The 15,522-nt window shown below is 46.6% G+C and overlaps 1 protein-coding gene across 2 annotated transcripts in view; it reads right to left on the bottom strand.

The window, feature by feature from the left end:
* Positions 1 to 253: 253 nt before the first annotated feature.
* Positions 254 to 15,522, bottom strand: part of CLDN18 (claudin 18) — a 23,231-nt gene continuing 7,962 nt past the window's right edge. The window contains exons 1-5 of one of the 2 annotated variants that reach the window (XM_007464345.1): positions 13,387 to 13,757; positions 5,032 to 5,196; positions 4,295 to 4,412; positions 2,236 to 2,346; positions 254 to 1,240 (exon numbers count right to left, since the gene is read on the bottom strand). In XM_007464345.1, coding sequence (XP_007464407.1) covers positions 1,069 to 1,240; positions 2,236 to 2,346; positions 4,295 to 4,412; positions 5,032 to 5,196; positions 13,387 to 13,606 — 786 coding nt within the window. In that variant the 5' untranslated portion in view covers positions 13,607 to 13,757 and the 3' untranslated portion in view covers positions 254 to 1,068. Of the gene's footprint in view, positions 1,241 to 2,235; positions 2,347 to 4,294; positions 4,413 to 5,031; positions 5,197 to 13,386; positions 13,758 to 15,522 lie in introns of those variants that run through there. The other variant, XM_007464346.1, reaches the window with a different exon arrangement.

The raw sequence follows: 15,522 nt of genomic DNA, 5'->3' as shown, positions 1-15,522 counted from the left end.
AACCAGTTTCAACTCACTTCCTAGGACATGCTGTGTTCCATTATTTGGTTTTTACATGGATTACACTGATTCTATCATCTATAATCAGAGCCCAGGAGACCTCAAAGGGAAAGAAATAGGATCAGTGAGCATTTCATGAAATTTGGACTTAAATGTGATTTTACAAAGTACAATACAACATCAGAGCAATTATTTTTTTCATTTTCTTCTATTCATATACAGGGGTGAGGCTAATTCACAGAGACAGTGTATCATTTCACTAATACATTATTTATTCTAAGTATATTTAGAATACCAAATATATTTAGATTACCAAAAAAAAAAAAGAAAAAAGAAAAAAATTCTTTTCTCATTCCTCTAGGGACAGTTTCTGGCCTGTGGCAGAGAGAGGACCTGCAGTGGGGAGTCCAGCTGGAATTAGCAGATGTTAGCAGAAGTGGGAAAGGTTGGTTTCCTCAAACTGAAATCACTTTGGTCCAAGTAATGTTCAAGATCATAGTGTAAGAAAACTCAAATAATGAGCTGCAGATATGATAAATATTTTTCCCTACCAACTCCCCTTCAATCAGTGTTTATTAGTAGCCAAGTTAGGGTGGGGGTGGGGGGAAGGGGCAAAAATCAAATAGCAGAAAATGATGTCTTTTGATTGACTCTTGTTTTCCTTTCAGAATTGTTCTGGGGGATGGGTTGGGAAATAGATCATCAATGGGCCATTGGCTAGAAGGAGGAGGGAGAGTCTGCCTAAATTATCTAAGTGATTGATAGGAATTCAAACCGCATTCTATCATCAGATTAAAAAGGTTATGTTAAAAAAAAAGAAATAAGAGGATTGGAAAATGTGGGCTATAGCTGCTAATGCACATCTGCTAACTCAGCTGTTTTGTGATGGAACATTTAGAGACAGAGGCCGGTGTCCAAGACCATCTGACCTCACCACAGGTGAAACCAAGGCTTTCTAACTTCCAACTGTGAGTCAAAAGCAATGGGAAATCAAGGTAAAATGTCCTTGTTTTGGGGTGAGCTCTAGTTGGGGGATTTCTTCTGCTCCTGCCGAGGTGTCTTGGAGGGCTACACGTAGTCGTACTTGGAAGGATGAGATTGTCCCTCATCTTCTGTGCGGGCACCCCCATCGTATATCTTCTTGTTTTTGGTGTTGGACTCAAAGACAGTGCTGGCTTTGAAGCCTCCAGGCCTGTAGGCAACATTGTGGCCCGAGGCGTGATAAGAGACGGCTTTGTACCTGAAAGCAAAAGAAACATTCTATGACCATAGACGTATTTGGTAGGAGGACAAACTACTCATTTTCCCTAGGATGTCTGACTTTTAGCACTGAAAGTCCAGTGTCCCAGGAAGCCCTTAGTCCTGGGCAAACTGAGACAGTTGCTTCCCTGGGCTTTGGGACACTCACTTTTCAGCCTCTGCGGTAGAGCAGAATTTCTTGCTTTGTGTTAGAGCTGGGGGGTTAGTGACTAGTGAGTTCCCTCTGTTCATCAATTAAGATGAAGCTGAACCAGAAATGATGTCCAGGGGAACATGGTTATGCCAAAGAATCATAGAATTTGTGAGCTGGGAGGTATTTACATGCAACCCATCTCCCCTAATCTGCTTAGTATGTGAATGAGGTAACAGAGGCTCAGAGAGGGCAAATGACTGGCTAGAGGTCACGGGGCTGGTGAACAGGAGAACTTGACCGGGATCCAGGTCTCCCAACTCCAGGCCCAGTTACAGAGGTACAACAGGCATTCTCAGCAGCAGTGCTACTAACATCTTGGAACGGATACTTCTTTGTTGTAGGGGCCTGTCCTGTGCTTTGTAGGATATTTAGCAGCATCCCTGGCCTATACCCACCAGATTCTAGTATCAACCCTTCCACCCCAAAGCTGTAACAAGAGTCTTCAGATGTTGCCCAATATCTCCTGGGGACCAGGGCAGGGGTAGGTGGGGGTGGGAGGTGGGTAAAATTGCTCCCAGCTGAGGACCATTGAGTTACAGAATACTGGTGTCAGGGGGGAAACCTAGAGGGCTGGGTTTTTCCTTCAATAGCATCATTTCTAAATCTGCTCAGGCTGAAATAGGCCTGTTCTGTTCTTTAGGACTCCTCGTAAAAGATAAGGTTCATGATCCTTTTGTCAGTAGAGTTCTTCCATGTACCTATACTGATCATTCTGCCTGCAAATGATATGTTAAAATGGACTCGGATAAAACGTCTGATTGCATTGGGATGGGGAGACTCACTTGGTTTCCTCCGGCGCCAGGCCCCGGCAAGTGATGCACATCAGCACACCTCCAATTAGCGTGAGGCCTCCAGCGACCCAGCCAACAAACAGAGCCGCACCAAAGGTGTACCTGGGTGGGGAGACGATGGCTGTGAATGTGGTTGACTCAACTCCCTGGGCTCTACGCAGTGAACCTGGCCATGCCCATCCTCTCTGTCCCCACTTTTGGATTCTATATCTATCCCAGCCCGCTCCTGAACACAGCCCTTTGGGTCGCAGTCAACTGAATCAAGTGTCCTGGAGAATAGAATTGGGACTGAAGCTACTCAGCAAAAAAGCTGTGGGATTCTTAGGCCCCTAGCATCACTCAGGCATAGAATTAATTGTAAACTTCTAATTTCAGAGGAACATCTCAGGAAATCCCCCTCCCTCCCTATTGGCAAAGGGAAGTGTCTTGAAGGTTTGGTAAGAGAAGTTTGAGAGATTACGGTTTGGTAAGAGAAGTTTGAGAGATTATGGGATCCATGCCTGTAGGAGCATTATGTTTAGAAAGAACTAATGTGAAGAGACCAGTCATTCTTTCATTCATTTCTTTACTCATTTGTTCAACAAGTATTTATTGAGCTCTTACTATGTGCCTGGCACTGCCAGGCACTGGGACAAAGGGATGAACAAAACGGACACAGACCCCACCCTCATGGTGCTTTTGTTCCAGTCCACACTGAATTCCAGTCCACCAAGGCTGGTGTCCTTCCCCTTGGAGGGTTGCCTCCAATGGGACTCAATTACATCAAAACAGGATTGTCTGAGAACAAAATCTCTGAAGTTGCCTGCCCAAGGGACACGGGAATGTTCTAAGGAGACGGTGTAAGAGAGTGATGGTGGGCATTAGCGCTGGGTGCCAGGCGGGTGGGTGACTCCTCGGGCAGGGGCAGTGACACCAGGCACCCAGATACTGCGGCCAAGGCGAGCTCTTCAAAATAGGGTGACCAACCATCCTGATATGCCTGTGACAGAGAAGTTTCCCAGGATCTGGGATTATCAGTGCTAAAACTGGGAAAATCCCAGGAAAACCAGGAGGAGTTGATCAGCATGCTTCTAAGTTGCCCTTGTAGTCAAGAGACCATGAGGGGACGGTAAAGGAGGATGAGGGCAGCTTATGGGGATCACATTTTTTCCTATTCTTGAAATAAAGTAGGAACATGGATGGCGAGTGGAGTTCCAGGGAGCCAGAGAGTAATGGATTTATCACGTGCTCACGCTCATCTGTCTCCCATGATGGTGCTGCTAGAGAAATACCAAGTGTATCCACTCCAGAGATGACGGGTCACTTAGGTATAATATTTACATTGCTCTCCCAGAACAAGATCTTTCTCCTTCAGGAATTTGCTGCTGCTTCTTGCTGTGAAATACATCCCTTTGAAGTGGCTAAATGAATATAGGTATTGGAATTGCTCTTCCATCTTTGAAAAGTTCTACTCTGCTTCCGACACCAAATTACAGTGAGGTTTCATCTCCCTCCACTAGACCGTGACCTCCGTGAGAACGAGGTCCTTGTCGTTATCCCCAGACCTCAGAAGAGTGCCTGTATGTTCGATACATTTGTAGAATGAATGAATGAATGAATGAGAGAAGGTGCAGCCGTACAAGGAAGAAACATTACTTTTCTCATCTGTACCGCACCTCCCTCATTTCGATTCCAGCTTTGCCCTGTCCCTAGCTGGGTTCCCGTCATGGACTGGAGACGTGGGGGTGATGCTCATTTACAGGCTTGGGTTAGCAGTGCCTGTTTCGTTGCCACCACAATGGGGCCTGTGTAAGAGTGGTAGATAAATACTGTGAACTGTCGCTGTATTTCAATGCAAATGTCAGATCAGCCTCCAGTCGTATCACCAAGGATATTTCACTGAAATGAACTTTATGAATTTACAGATCATTGTTGATTTATGATATGGCATGGTTGCCTCTGATAAATTTTTGCTATTTCAGGCACTGACAGTCACATTAGGCATACGTGTTTAATCGGATTTTTACAACAATGTTCACCACGGAATACTGAGACTAGATTAGGAGGTTACCTGGTCTGGACGGTCTGCACCATCCCACCCATGCTGGTGTACATGTTAGCTGTGGACATCCAGAAGTTAGTCACCAGCATGTTGGCAAATACAGACACTCCAGCGATTGCACAGAGACCTGTGGGCAAAAACAAGAAAACTCCGGAGTCAGCTTTAAATGGATCACATTGTTTGTGAGGCAATGTATGTTTAAATGAGTTTAGAGGAGCAGGCTGCAGAATATGCTATTCCTATAACAGGATGGTCAATCCAAGCATCGATTATTGAATTCCCACTATGAGTCAGACCCTGTGCTAGGTGCCTACACTCTCTTATCTCTCTAGTCGAGGAAGGATTTGTACGTGCGCAGAAAGAGATTTTCCATCTCGGGACCAGGGGTCAGTAGTACAAATATTTTGGGCCTGGTCCTTTGATGATGTCAAGGGCTTTTCCCTTAAAATCATTTTCTAAAGTCTCACCAAAATAATGCCTTTAGGGATTGAGTCACATGTCTACCTAGAGTTGAGAATCTCTCATAATGAGGCGAGGGTGGCAGCTAAGAGGGACACCAGCACTCATGATAATTCTGTAGAGTGTAAGTGAGCCTTAATCTCAGATCTTGAGTCCCAGCGTGTAAAGCTCTGGTCCATGTTCAAACCATGCTCACTAGGGAGAAGCCCTGTCCTCTGCCAGAATGATTTTGCTTTGACATTCCTGGACGCGCATTTGAGAGAGGGAACCCCAGGCTCCTTGTTTACCTGAGATGATGAACATGATCCCGGAGGTAAGTGTCATTTTGGCTTTGGCAGAGTCATCCATGCCACCAATGCGGATGCACTTTAGGGCGAAGATGGACACCAGGAGGCCAATGACACTCAGGACGATGCCCACAATCATCAGGGCTCGCACTGCCTGCAGCATGGCTGCGGGGTGAGGGGCAAGACACAAGCAGACAAGTAAGACCACCTCAGCATGATTGATTAGGCTCTGGTTTAATACAACAAAACAACTACAACCAACCAGCACCAAACTGCTGAGAAAAGGCAAGTCCATAAACTGTGAACCTTATCATCCTCAGGGGATATGAAATTGTGAAAAATGCAAAACCATCGCTTACACTCCCCTGATTGATGAAAGCCATGCACGCAGAAGTCTATAGAATGAGAAAATTATGAACTGTTGGAGCTGGGAGGGCCAAGGGAATTTAGCTATTTCATGTCCTCATTTTAAAGCTTGATAACCTGGGGTCCAAGAAGGGGAAATGGCTTAACTAAGGTGCCATTAAAAATTATTGATAGAGCTTATAGTAAAACTGTGTTGCTTTGACTTCTAACCCAAACATCTTTCTTCTCTAGTCTTTCCATAGGAACTCAGTGCTTCATAGGGTTGTGTCCACTTCCAGAAAGCTCAATACTCATTTACAGCCTATAATGAAGCAAGGTCATTAGGTGGTATACCAGGGGCACTGTATTGTTGCCTCTTCCCAAAGGGACTACTAAGGTCATGGTGAGCTGTAGGTTTGGGGTCTACATAAAAAGACGATTATATCAATCTCAGGCCTTTCAGCACAACCACAGTTTATCAGCAGTTCCCTTTCCAGGAATCAATGGAAGCTGTACATACTGCTGGGACTCTCCTGCAGTGACCTCCCCTCCAGATATTTTCAAAGAGGTTTCTAGTGCATCCTTAAGGTGCAGTGACTCATCCCAACAGTTTTTTACTGAGCCTGCATGACTAGGCATGGGGATGACCGTGAGTAACAGGTCGGATATGGTCTCTGCCCTCACAGAGCTTATGCCAAAGTGGGGAAAGAAAGTCATTAAACATGTTCACCACAAGCATAATTAATTTTACAAAAGGAAGATAAATTAGTTCTTGTGTCTTCCAGAGAGAAAGGCCACTAGTGTGGGTAGTTCTGGTAGAGCAGAACTGAAGAACCATGTGAAGCAAAGCAGAGAGCTCTGTCTTATCCTAGTTGTCATAGCCAATTGCTACTTTTTTTTTTCGGTATGCGGGCCTCTCACTGTTGTGGCCTCTCCCGTTGCGGGGCACAGGCTCCGGACAAGCAGGCTCAGCGGCCATGGCTTACGGGCCCAGCCGCGGCATGTGGGTTCTTCCCGGACCGGGGCTCAAACCCGTGTCCCCTTCATCGGCAGGCGGACTCTCAACCACTGCGCCACCAGGAAAACCTGCCAACTGCTACTTTTAATTGAAAGCTATTAGGGACTTTTCAACATTAAGCGATTGAATCCATATAAAAACTCCCTTGCAATGTAGGTAATATTATTATCTCTATTTTATAATTGAAGAAATTGAGACTCAGAGGTTAAATAACCTGCCCAAAGACACATATCAAAGGAAAGGCAGAGCTGGGGGTCAAACCTGGAGCTGTTTCAAAATGGTTATTTTCCCATCACAATACATTGCTCTGAGGTACTTTATCCTGGAAAAACAGGTAGAGTTCTGGCTGCCAGCAAGGTATAGGGATCTGTAAGCTCCTAACAGAATGCATCCTTCAAACTTGGAGACTAGACCATAAAATGTCATCCTCTGAAATGGATGGTAAGAATGTATAAAGGAATATTCTCCAGAAGTCATCTCAGGGAATTGCCTGTCCCAGGAGATTATTTATAAATGTGACTCTCAAGACAAGGGAGCCCTGGGAGGAATTCTCTCCAGTCTCTTCGGGAAGATTTCATCTCAAATATGGCCGGTATCAGGGGAGCTGCCTGCTTATTCACTCTAACGTGTGTATCATAAAGCAATTTGTCATGATGGAAGAATTGGAAATCAATGAAAGATATTGAAAACAGGAGACGTAGATCATGCACAGTTCATTAAAGAGCCTTCTGCAGTGTCTGAGGAATGGAGGCCCCGGCAACTTTCTCATCAGGTAGCGAGACAATGGTAACCAGCCTAGTTCTGCGTCATTTACTTCTAATCACTTAATTCTGATTCTCTCCTCCCTAAAGAAACTTCTGCTTTTAACTTTGCTTCCCTGCTGGGAAGAGATTTCTATAAGCATCCATCATCAGTCTTGGTCCTATTAACCACTATATTCTGGGGGTAAATGTGTTGTTGTATGGTGTGCATCAATCTTCCAGGATCTGACCATTCATTCCTAGAAGAATTGGTGAACATTAGCGTCTTGGGCTTGCAGTTTCCTGATGCTAGAGCCACGGTGGCCCCAGTAAGGTGAAAAGAACTCATGAGGGCTTAAGAGTGGCCTCTGGATCCACTCCTTAATATAAGAGGGCTCTAGTGTGTCACCTCTGTTTTCCAAAGCCTTGCCCAATGGCTTTGTTGACCCCACACATACTGGGAACAAACACCTCATCCATTCCCTCATTAACAAATGCAAGCATGTGACATCTACTTGTGTATTTATTTATACCTTTGTGTATTCATCCAGCACATGTTGGTATACTCTCATAGTCAAACGTTAACAGATTCAGGCGCTCATCCATGAATTCATTCATTCATTCATCCATCATGTATTCTTAAGCTCAAATTCTCTGCAAAGCCCTTTGCCAGATGCTTTAGGAAGAATAAAATTTCATGAGAAATAATCTCTGTCTTCAAGCAGCTTACAACCTGGAAAGATTATATTTTCACTGGAAATCCTGAACTTCAAATTTCTTTTCACCTTGGGAGTACCTTGGCTAAGAAATCATAATAGAACCCCTTTCTGACAGTCACTCATGGTGTGGTTCTAGCTCTCTTTCACACACACAATTAAACTCTAGGGCTGTGGTTCAGGACAGCTGTGGAGAGGACATTTGTGGGGCAGCCCCAGACTTCAGGAAATACCCTCAAGGCTCTTCTATTTTTGCATGTGGCTACCAGAAACCTGGACCTATGAGAGGAGGAAGGGACTTTGACTTTCCTTCTGTCTTGTCCTCATGGGCCTCTTATGAACTTCAAATCTACTCAGGAACCTGTTAAAGGTTTTAAAAACTGCTCTTGTTCTGATATTTTAAGCCTTAAGCCATTCAGAGAACAAAATCTTTTATCCCTTTTCAGAAGCACCTGGCCAGGCATCTGGTTAAAACAACTAAAACCCAACCAACCAACCAACCAACCAATCAACCAATCAACCAGCCAAATAAACAATATTAACCAAGTAGGATAAAAAATATTCCTTCCTCACTCTATGAAAAATTTTACTTATCCTGGACTGTTGGCAAGGATGGGGTCATTGAATCTCTTTAACTGAGTGGTTCTACTATTTGTTCCTGAAAACATACCACGTATGTGCTATGGCTGTGGCTGAAGTATGTGGTCTTCCCTGACATTGTTGGATTAGAAGGGATGGTGATGCCAGCTGGTGGGAGGTAAAAGCACCGGGCTTGCCTGATGTGGAGAGCAGCTGCTGCTGTGTGTGCCACAGGATTCCTTGGGTACCAAAGCCGTAGCCAGCCTGTCTTTGCCTTTGCAAAGACAGCCTTTGCTTCAGGCTCTCAGATGTCCTCTTGCCTTTGCTGGGTCAGGTTTGCATGACAAGACCTCATTCTTTACTGCTCTCTCTTGATCTCTGGATTTCTGATGAACACTGGTACCTGCTTTGAACCAGGGTTCCACCCTGACCCTGAGCTCCATTTTATTTTTTAGAATCTCCTTCTAGGGTTAGGGCTAGCTTACCACTTTCTTTTAGCCTGTGGTTGGACAAAGACACAACACTGTCTTAAATCTTGCGGGTCCACTGTCAGAGCCACAACTCTGGACCTGGATGGATGAACCAAGATCTTCCTTGCTTTGGAGACCCCTTGTGGGTATTCTTCTGAGGGTGGGAGCTGTGATGGGGGCAGCTGTCAGGAAGCGAGGGGAAACGTTCTTCACTACTCATTGCTGGAACCCCCCCTATGTCTAGTAATGACCATGGGGATGCATGGTGGTGACCCGAACTTCCTTTCCATCTGGAAGATTCTACCACCTGGAATACTAATCTGTCTCCATGGATAAGTCACCAGAGGAACTGCTTCCAAAGGAGGTAAGATTTCTCTTTTAGCCTCTCTGTCTCTTATTTGATATTCTGAGCAAGGGGCATAGGCTTATCAGCTGATAACAGGTGAGTCAATGGGTTCTATAGACTGATTCCCTGCACCAAAGGTGTGACTACAGCATTCTTTCCAATGAACAAAGATGTATTATCAGACCTGAAGGGTGGGCAGGATTCAGGGCTGACAGAAGCAAACAGAAAAATGGGAACTCAGTTTCCGCCACACACCCCCCCCCCCCCCCCCCCTCCCCAAATCCTGAGCCTCAGGTCTCAGCCCCTGCCCGCCCTGGCAGATGATCAGACAAGAGTCTCAGGCTGGTGAGAGCTGGTCGGCACCAATCCTCTGCGGGAATCTCTCCCCTTTGCCCTCTGCACTCTGTTATTACACTCTCCTCCATGGCTCTATAGCTTCCCCTCTCCCACCCCCCCCCCCCCCCGCCACCGTTGCAATATATCTTATTCCCCCAAAGTAGCTATGAACTGACAGGCAAGGCGTGGTTCCCAATCCTGGCTGTACCTCAGCCTCTCCTGGGGAAACTTCTAAAGAAATGTTAATGTTTTGCCTTGATCCCTAGGGATTTTCACTTAATTGTTCAGTGACATAAAATTGCAAGGAATAATCTGGGAAAACAGCCCTCAAGAGGGCTTAGGAGGAGGTGCTCAGAATGGGGAGTTGAGAGGAAAGAGTTCCCAGTAGCTGACATCACTAAGCTGGCTAGGGGGTGTGGGTGGGGCTGATGAGACCGCAAGTCACAAAGTGCCAAAGACTGGACATGGGGCCTTTGTTGGGGTGGGAGGGGGAGGACCCATATCTTCAGGCACAGCTTGGCTTCAGATTGAAGGCAGGAATGGCTGGTGGAGGAGCCCAAAGGAGGGGATCCCAGAGGAGGGAAGTCTGAGGCCAGACCTCAGAGGGAAAGCCCTTCAGAATAAGGTGGGAAGGCTTTGATTATCCAGAGATCCCAGGGAACTGATATGGAAGTCCTGTGTATTTCATGAAAACCTGCAGACTTCATGATACTAGGTGAGTGTCATTAGGCAAGTCTTTTAACCTCACAGAAGCCAAGTCTCCTCAACTCTGGAGTGGGATAGAGATATTTCTTGCAAAGAAATGTTGTGAGGATCAGATGCTGCTTGGCCCCAGCATGGAACTAAGCCAGCCTCAGTAAGTTTTAGTTTCTCCCCCTTCCTTAAAAAGAAGTTATCTCTCCATAGAGAACAAACTACTGGTTACCAGTGGGGAGCGGGGGAGGGGCAATATAGGGGTGTGGGAGTGGGAGATACAAACTATCGGGTGTAATCTAGGCTACAGGGATGTATTGAACAACACGGGGAATGTAACCAACATTTGGTAATAAATGTAACTGGAAAGTAAGTTTTAAAAATTGTATAAAAATTAATTAAAAAAATAAAACAATTTGAAAAAAAGCAGTTATCTCTCTCCAACCTGACATGGCTTTGGTTTGTTCTAACCGTGTACAAACCTGAATCCTCTCACATGGTGATAAAATATAGATGAATTTGAAAGCCATGGGTGAGAGAGTGTGAAGGGCAGGAATGGAAAAAGACTTGAGAAGAGGAGGAAGAGAAAGGCCTGGACCAAGGTAGGGGGGAAGATCTCCTCTTATTCACAATATTTCAGGATGCCAATTGACACTGTGGTCACTCCTGCTGCCTTGAGGACTGGCTATTCTTAAATCCACACTGTTCTCCAAGGCCATACATGATCAATGATTTAAAGTATCTCCTCTTCCACAAACTCAGTCCCAAGAAATGTCTTTCCTGGCTTTTGGTGGGATCCTGTTTCCCCGACGCAGACCGGCAGGGCTGGGGTCCCCCTCTGTGAAGGCTGCCTGGAGCTTTTCAGAGTTTCAGATTTGTGAGCAGTTGTCGGGAGTGGTACAGGATGTGGTACAGAGATCTGTGGGATCCTTTTTAACTTGGGGATGTGAGGGGGCTTCAGGGAGGAGATGGTATTGAGCTGGACCTCACATATGGGAAGATTTGTGCAGGTGGCAGCTGGGGTGTAAGAGGGGGGATATTTGGGCAGTAGGGGCAATGGGTATCTAGGACCAAGCCCAAGGCATAGTAAACGGACAGGGAAAACCTTAGGCTGTGGGCAAAGGGCTGGTAAGAGATGGGTCAGGGAAGGGAGGTGAGCAACGCAGGAGGGTGTGGGTGTCAGGCTGTCATGTCTGCACCTAATTAAGCTGGGAGTGGGGAACCATGGAAGCTGGTTAGGTCTTGAAATATCCAGGGAGATGAGAGGTGAGAACTGGAAGTTGGTGACTGGAAGATTCTGCCCGACCTTCTGCCACAATCAAAGCAGAAAACACTCTAAAGACATGAAGGATAGAAACCAGAGGTTAAGAGTGAGGGGTGGTAGAAAAATTGAGTCTTTTAATTTGATTGTCAGTGAGCCGGGGAGAGACAGAAGTTGACAATGATCCGAATCAAGAGAAGGTTTTCCAGTAAAGGAGGATATAAGCATAAGAGAGGAGGAAAGATGAAAGAGGCAAAAAGGAGAGGGGCTGATCAGCGGTGATGGCCAGACAGGAGGGCAAAGGGGCATTCACAGCAGCGTGGAGAGGTCGGCCTTGGACGGGAGGGAGGGAGGGAGGGGATCTTGTTCTGCAGAGAGGTGGGGAGATGAGGAGAGATTCTGGGAGGGCTCAGGGAGGATGGGATCCCTCGATAGAACAGGAAAGACAATGAGAGTGGCAGCGATGGGGTCTGGCCATTTAGGAGAGTGGGGATATTTGGGAGACCCATGTGTAGAAAAATACAGAATGAGCAAGAGATTGATAACCTGTGATGGGGCCCTGGGTTAAGGAGCTGAAGTCATGGAATGTCATGCCTTAATTTTCAACATAGGGTCAATCTTATTTTTTCATTTAATAGTTAAAATTAGCTAGCGACTCAACAATCCAGGGTCTCGCACCTCCTCCCTTCTGACCTTTGCCCTCACCCTATAGCATCATCCCTCCTCCAGGGTTTCCTTCCCTACGGCCAGGTTCTACCACCCTTGATTCTCTAAGCAGGTCTCAGTCAGGGATCGGTCTGTCCTGCAACACAAGTGGCTTCTAAAAATGGAGTCAATACCCCAATTCTTCCACTCTGCCACCCACCTTCTATTTCTTTCTACACATGGTGATGAATTAATTGAATTGCTCTTTATAATTCAATTTCAAGGGCTTCACAGGCTCCTAACAGTTTTGTGCAAATTTATTCCCATCTACCTGTCCACAAAGTGTTTGTTTCAGAGAGGCAAAACCCAGTCCTGTTTTCCTTTCCTCACCAAACTCACATCTGGGCCACTCCTTGGAGTCACTGATTAGCCTGACCTTTTATTTCTTTTTGCTTTCAAAAACAAATACAAGTAGAGCTTCCATAATATCTAGAATGCAAAGTTCCTATGATTCCTATGTGAAATAATTATCTGTATGAGAAACAGGGATTTAGCTGATTTTATATTCAGGGGTGAAACGATGTCACATTTATAATTATATTTATATTCTGAAATTATTATAATATCATTACAGTTCTATAATTATATTTTGACATGCATTGTTTTTTAGGAGTGCAGACCAGAACCTCTCAACACAAATGCAGAGAAAAGATATTTATAGTTTAATGGCAATGTATACTTTCTGGCACCTACAGAGACTCCAGCTTTTCAAAGGAAACATTAATTGAATTGATAATGAAATGATATTAGCTCCCAATAAACTTTTTTGACTGGAAGAAAATATTCACCATCCTACCTACTCCCATGTGTGTGCAGGCAAGAGCGAGGCACACACATGCACACGATTACTTTTCTCCTTGAGAAACATTGTCTATTCTAGTATCATGAGCCTGTCCTCACGATAGACCCATTCCTTTCATGACCTGCTTCCTTACTAGCAATTCCTTTGACCTGAGTACGAAGTCTCTGATATTCACCGCTACGACTATAGCCCTCTTTTGACACAGGGTCAGCTTCGCCTCTTATTCACACCTCTGATCCGGAGCCCGTGCTGCGAGGGTCATGCCCTGCGCGCATCTCACCAGTCCCTCCTGGCTGCGGTGAGAGAAGCAGGCCCTTCCCTGCCTCACCTGTGCCCTCGCCTACCTGGCAGGCCCAGGATGGTGAAGTACGGCCGGCACTGGGTGAAGCCAGAGCTCTGCTGCACGCAGCTGCGCCAGAGCCCTTCGTACTGGAACACGGCGGTGACAGGGTTGTCGTACAGGTCCTGGGTGCTCCACATGTCCATCACCGTGGCGGCGATGCAGCCGGCCAGGCCCAGGATGGACAGCAGGAAGCCCACCACTTGGCATGTGGTGGTGGACATGGCCTGGATCACCGTCCTCCCACCCAGCTGCCGCCTTCGTCCTGCTGTGCTCCCGGGGAGCTGCTCTGATTAGATGGTTTCCCTCAGCCCTTGGTGTTTGCTCACAGTGTTTTCCTTAGATAGCTCAGTTTCACTCTTGGTTCAAGGGCATTATTTTTACATTTGTTAGGGAAGGAGCCCCAAGAGGCACTTGTCCCAATGCACCGCGCAGGCCCAGCTGGTTTGAGGGCGAGGCGGTCTGAGTGGACCCCCGCCCCATCCTGGCTCCGGCTCTGCCCCGAGGGCGCCACCCTCTGGGGAAGAAGCGCAGCTGAGACCCGCCCCCCCGCCCCCCAATAAAAGCCCTTCCTTTAGGCTCTGCTCATCACAGGAAACCACTTCGCCTGACCTCGCTTAAAAAAAATAAGGCTCCAGGAATCTCCTCTTACACCAGATGTTAACATTTTCTCCTCACGACTAAAACCACGTTTCACTGACATAGTTCCATTTTGATCTTACAGAAATGGGTAGGGCAGGTATTATTTCCCACCCATATGTTTTTTGGGGGGGCTGTGAGTCAAGAGATGTACAAATAAGTTACGAAACTTGCCCAAGTGCCTTGAACCACAGCTACTTTTTTTTTTTTTTTTTTTTTTTTTTTTTTTTTTTTTTTTTTTTGCGGTACGCAGGCCTCTCACTGTTGTGGCCTCTCCCGTTGCGGAGCACAGGCTCCGGACGCGCAGGCGCAGCGGCCATGGTTCACGGACCCAGCCGCTCCGCGGCACGTGGGATCTACCCGGACGGGGGCACGAACCCGTGTTCCCTGCATCGGCAGGCGGACTCTCAACCACTGCACCACCAGGGAAGCCCCCACAGCTACTTTAAAGATGACAAAGGTGGAGCTCCCATCTCAACTTCCAATCTGGGGCTCCTTCTCTGTTTCCATATGGAGTGGCAGAGGCAGGCAGAGTTGTCCCCTCTTTTGAGAACAGGAAGCCAAATCCTAGAGATAGGCTCTTGGTCCACCGACATTGGAACTGGGATGAGAAGAAGCAGGGCATTGTGTTGACGGCCATCTCACCCTTTCACTCCTGTTGCAAGAACCACGTGAAGACCACGTGGCATGCAGACATGGAAGTTCCACAAAGGCCAGGAGGAGGGAACAGGGCAGGCTGGGCCAGAGACCCTGACCTGGTTACTGAGAGGCCTAGCATCTGCTCCTGACACTGTCCCTAACACGCCGTGTGCTGCGTGATTTGGGACAAATGGCTCAACCTCTGTGGGTCACAGTTTTTTCATCTGTAACATGGACAGATTAAACTAGAACACTTCAGAGCCCTTTCAGGTCTCACACACTGTCACCTACATTTTGCAAAAGCGGTTTTCACTACAGTTGGTCAAAATATCAGGATTATATAGTCACACAAAAGAGAGACTTGGCTGGAGATCAGCCATGGCGTTTTGTCTACATAATTTGATTTTAGAATTATGTTAGGGAATTGATGGACCTGCTGCTTCCTGTAGGTGGTGTGTGTCTGGCCTCCGAATTCAGACACATTTTAATGAGACTTTCCCCAAATATGGATGTCAAGGCCCTGACACACAGCCCCACACACCCATACCCCAATCTCTAGCCGGCAGACAGGTTCTCCCGGAAACAGGCCTGTGCATCTGGACATTTCAATGTTATCTTGGGTGCACCCAGCCACCACTCCCACGGCTTTATTCCCAGCAAACACAGAAAGCAAATATGCAAGGTCTCCCCTCTGATTTGAATGGAGGTAACGCTCCTCTCAACCGCACACCTTGCTTTAGGTTCTGTGATCAGTGTTTGTAGAGAAAGAAGAATGAGCCAGGAAACCCAGAAGAAAGCAAGCAAGAGTTACATGACTGGGCTTCCCTGGTGGTGCAGTGGTTGAGAGTCCGCCTGCCGATGC

This window comes from Lipotes vexillifer, unplaced genomic scaffold, assembly GCF_000442215.2.
Source record: "Lipotes vexillifer unplaced genomic scaffold, Lipotes_vexillifer_v1.1 scaffold957, whole genome shotgun sequence".
In the NCBI taxonomy this organism is placed as follows: Eukaryota; Metazoa; Chordata; class Mammalia; order Artiodactyla; family Lipotidae; genus Lipotes; species Lipotes vexillifer.
The sequence above is the reverse complement of the archived record's forward strand: the minus strand, read 5'-3'. Positions and strand labels throughout refer to the sequence as shown.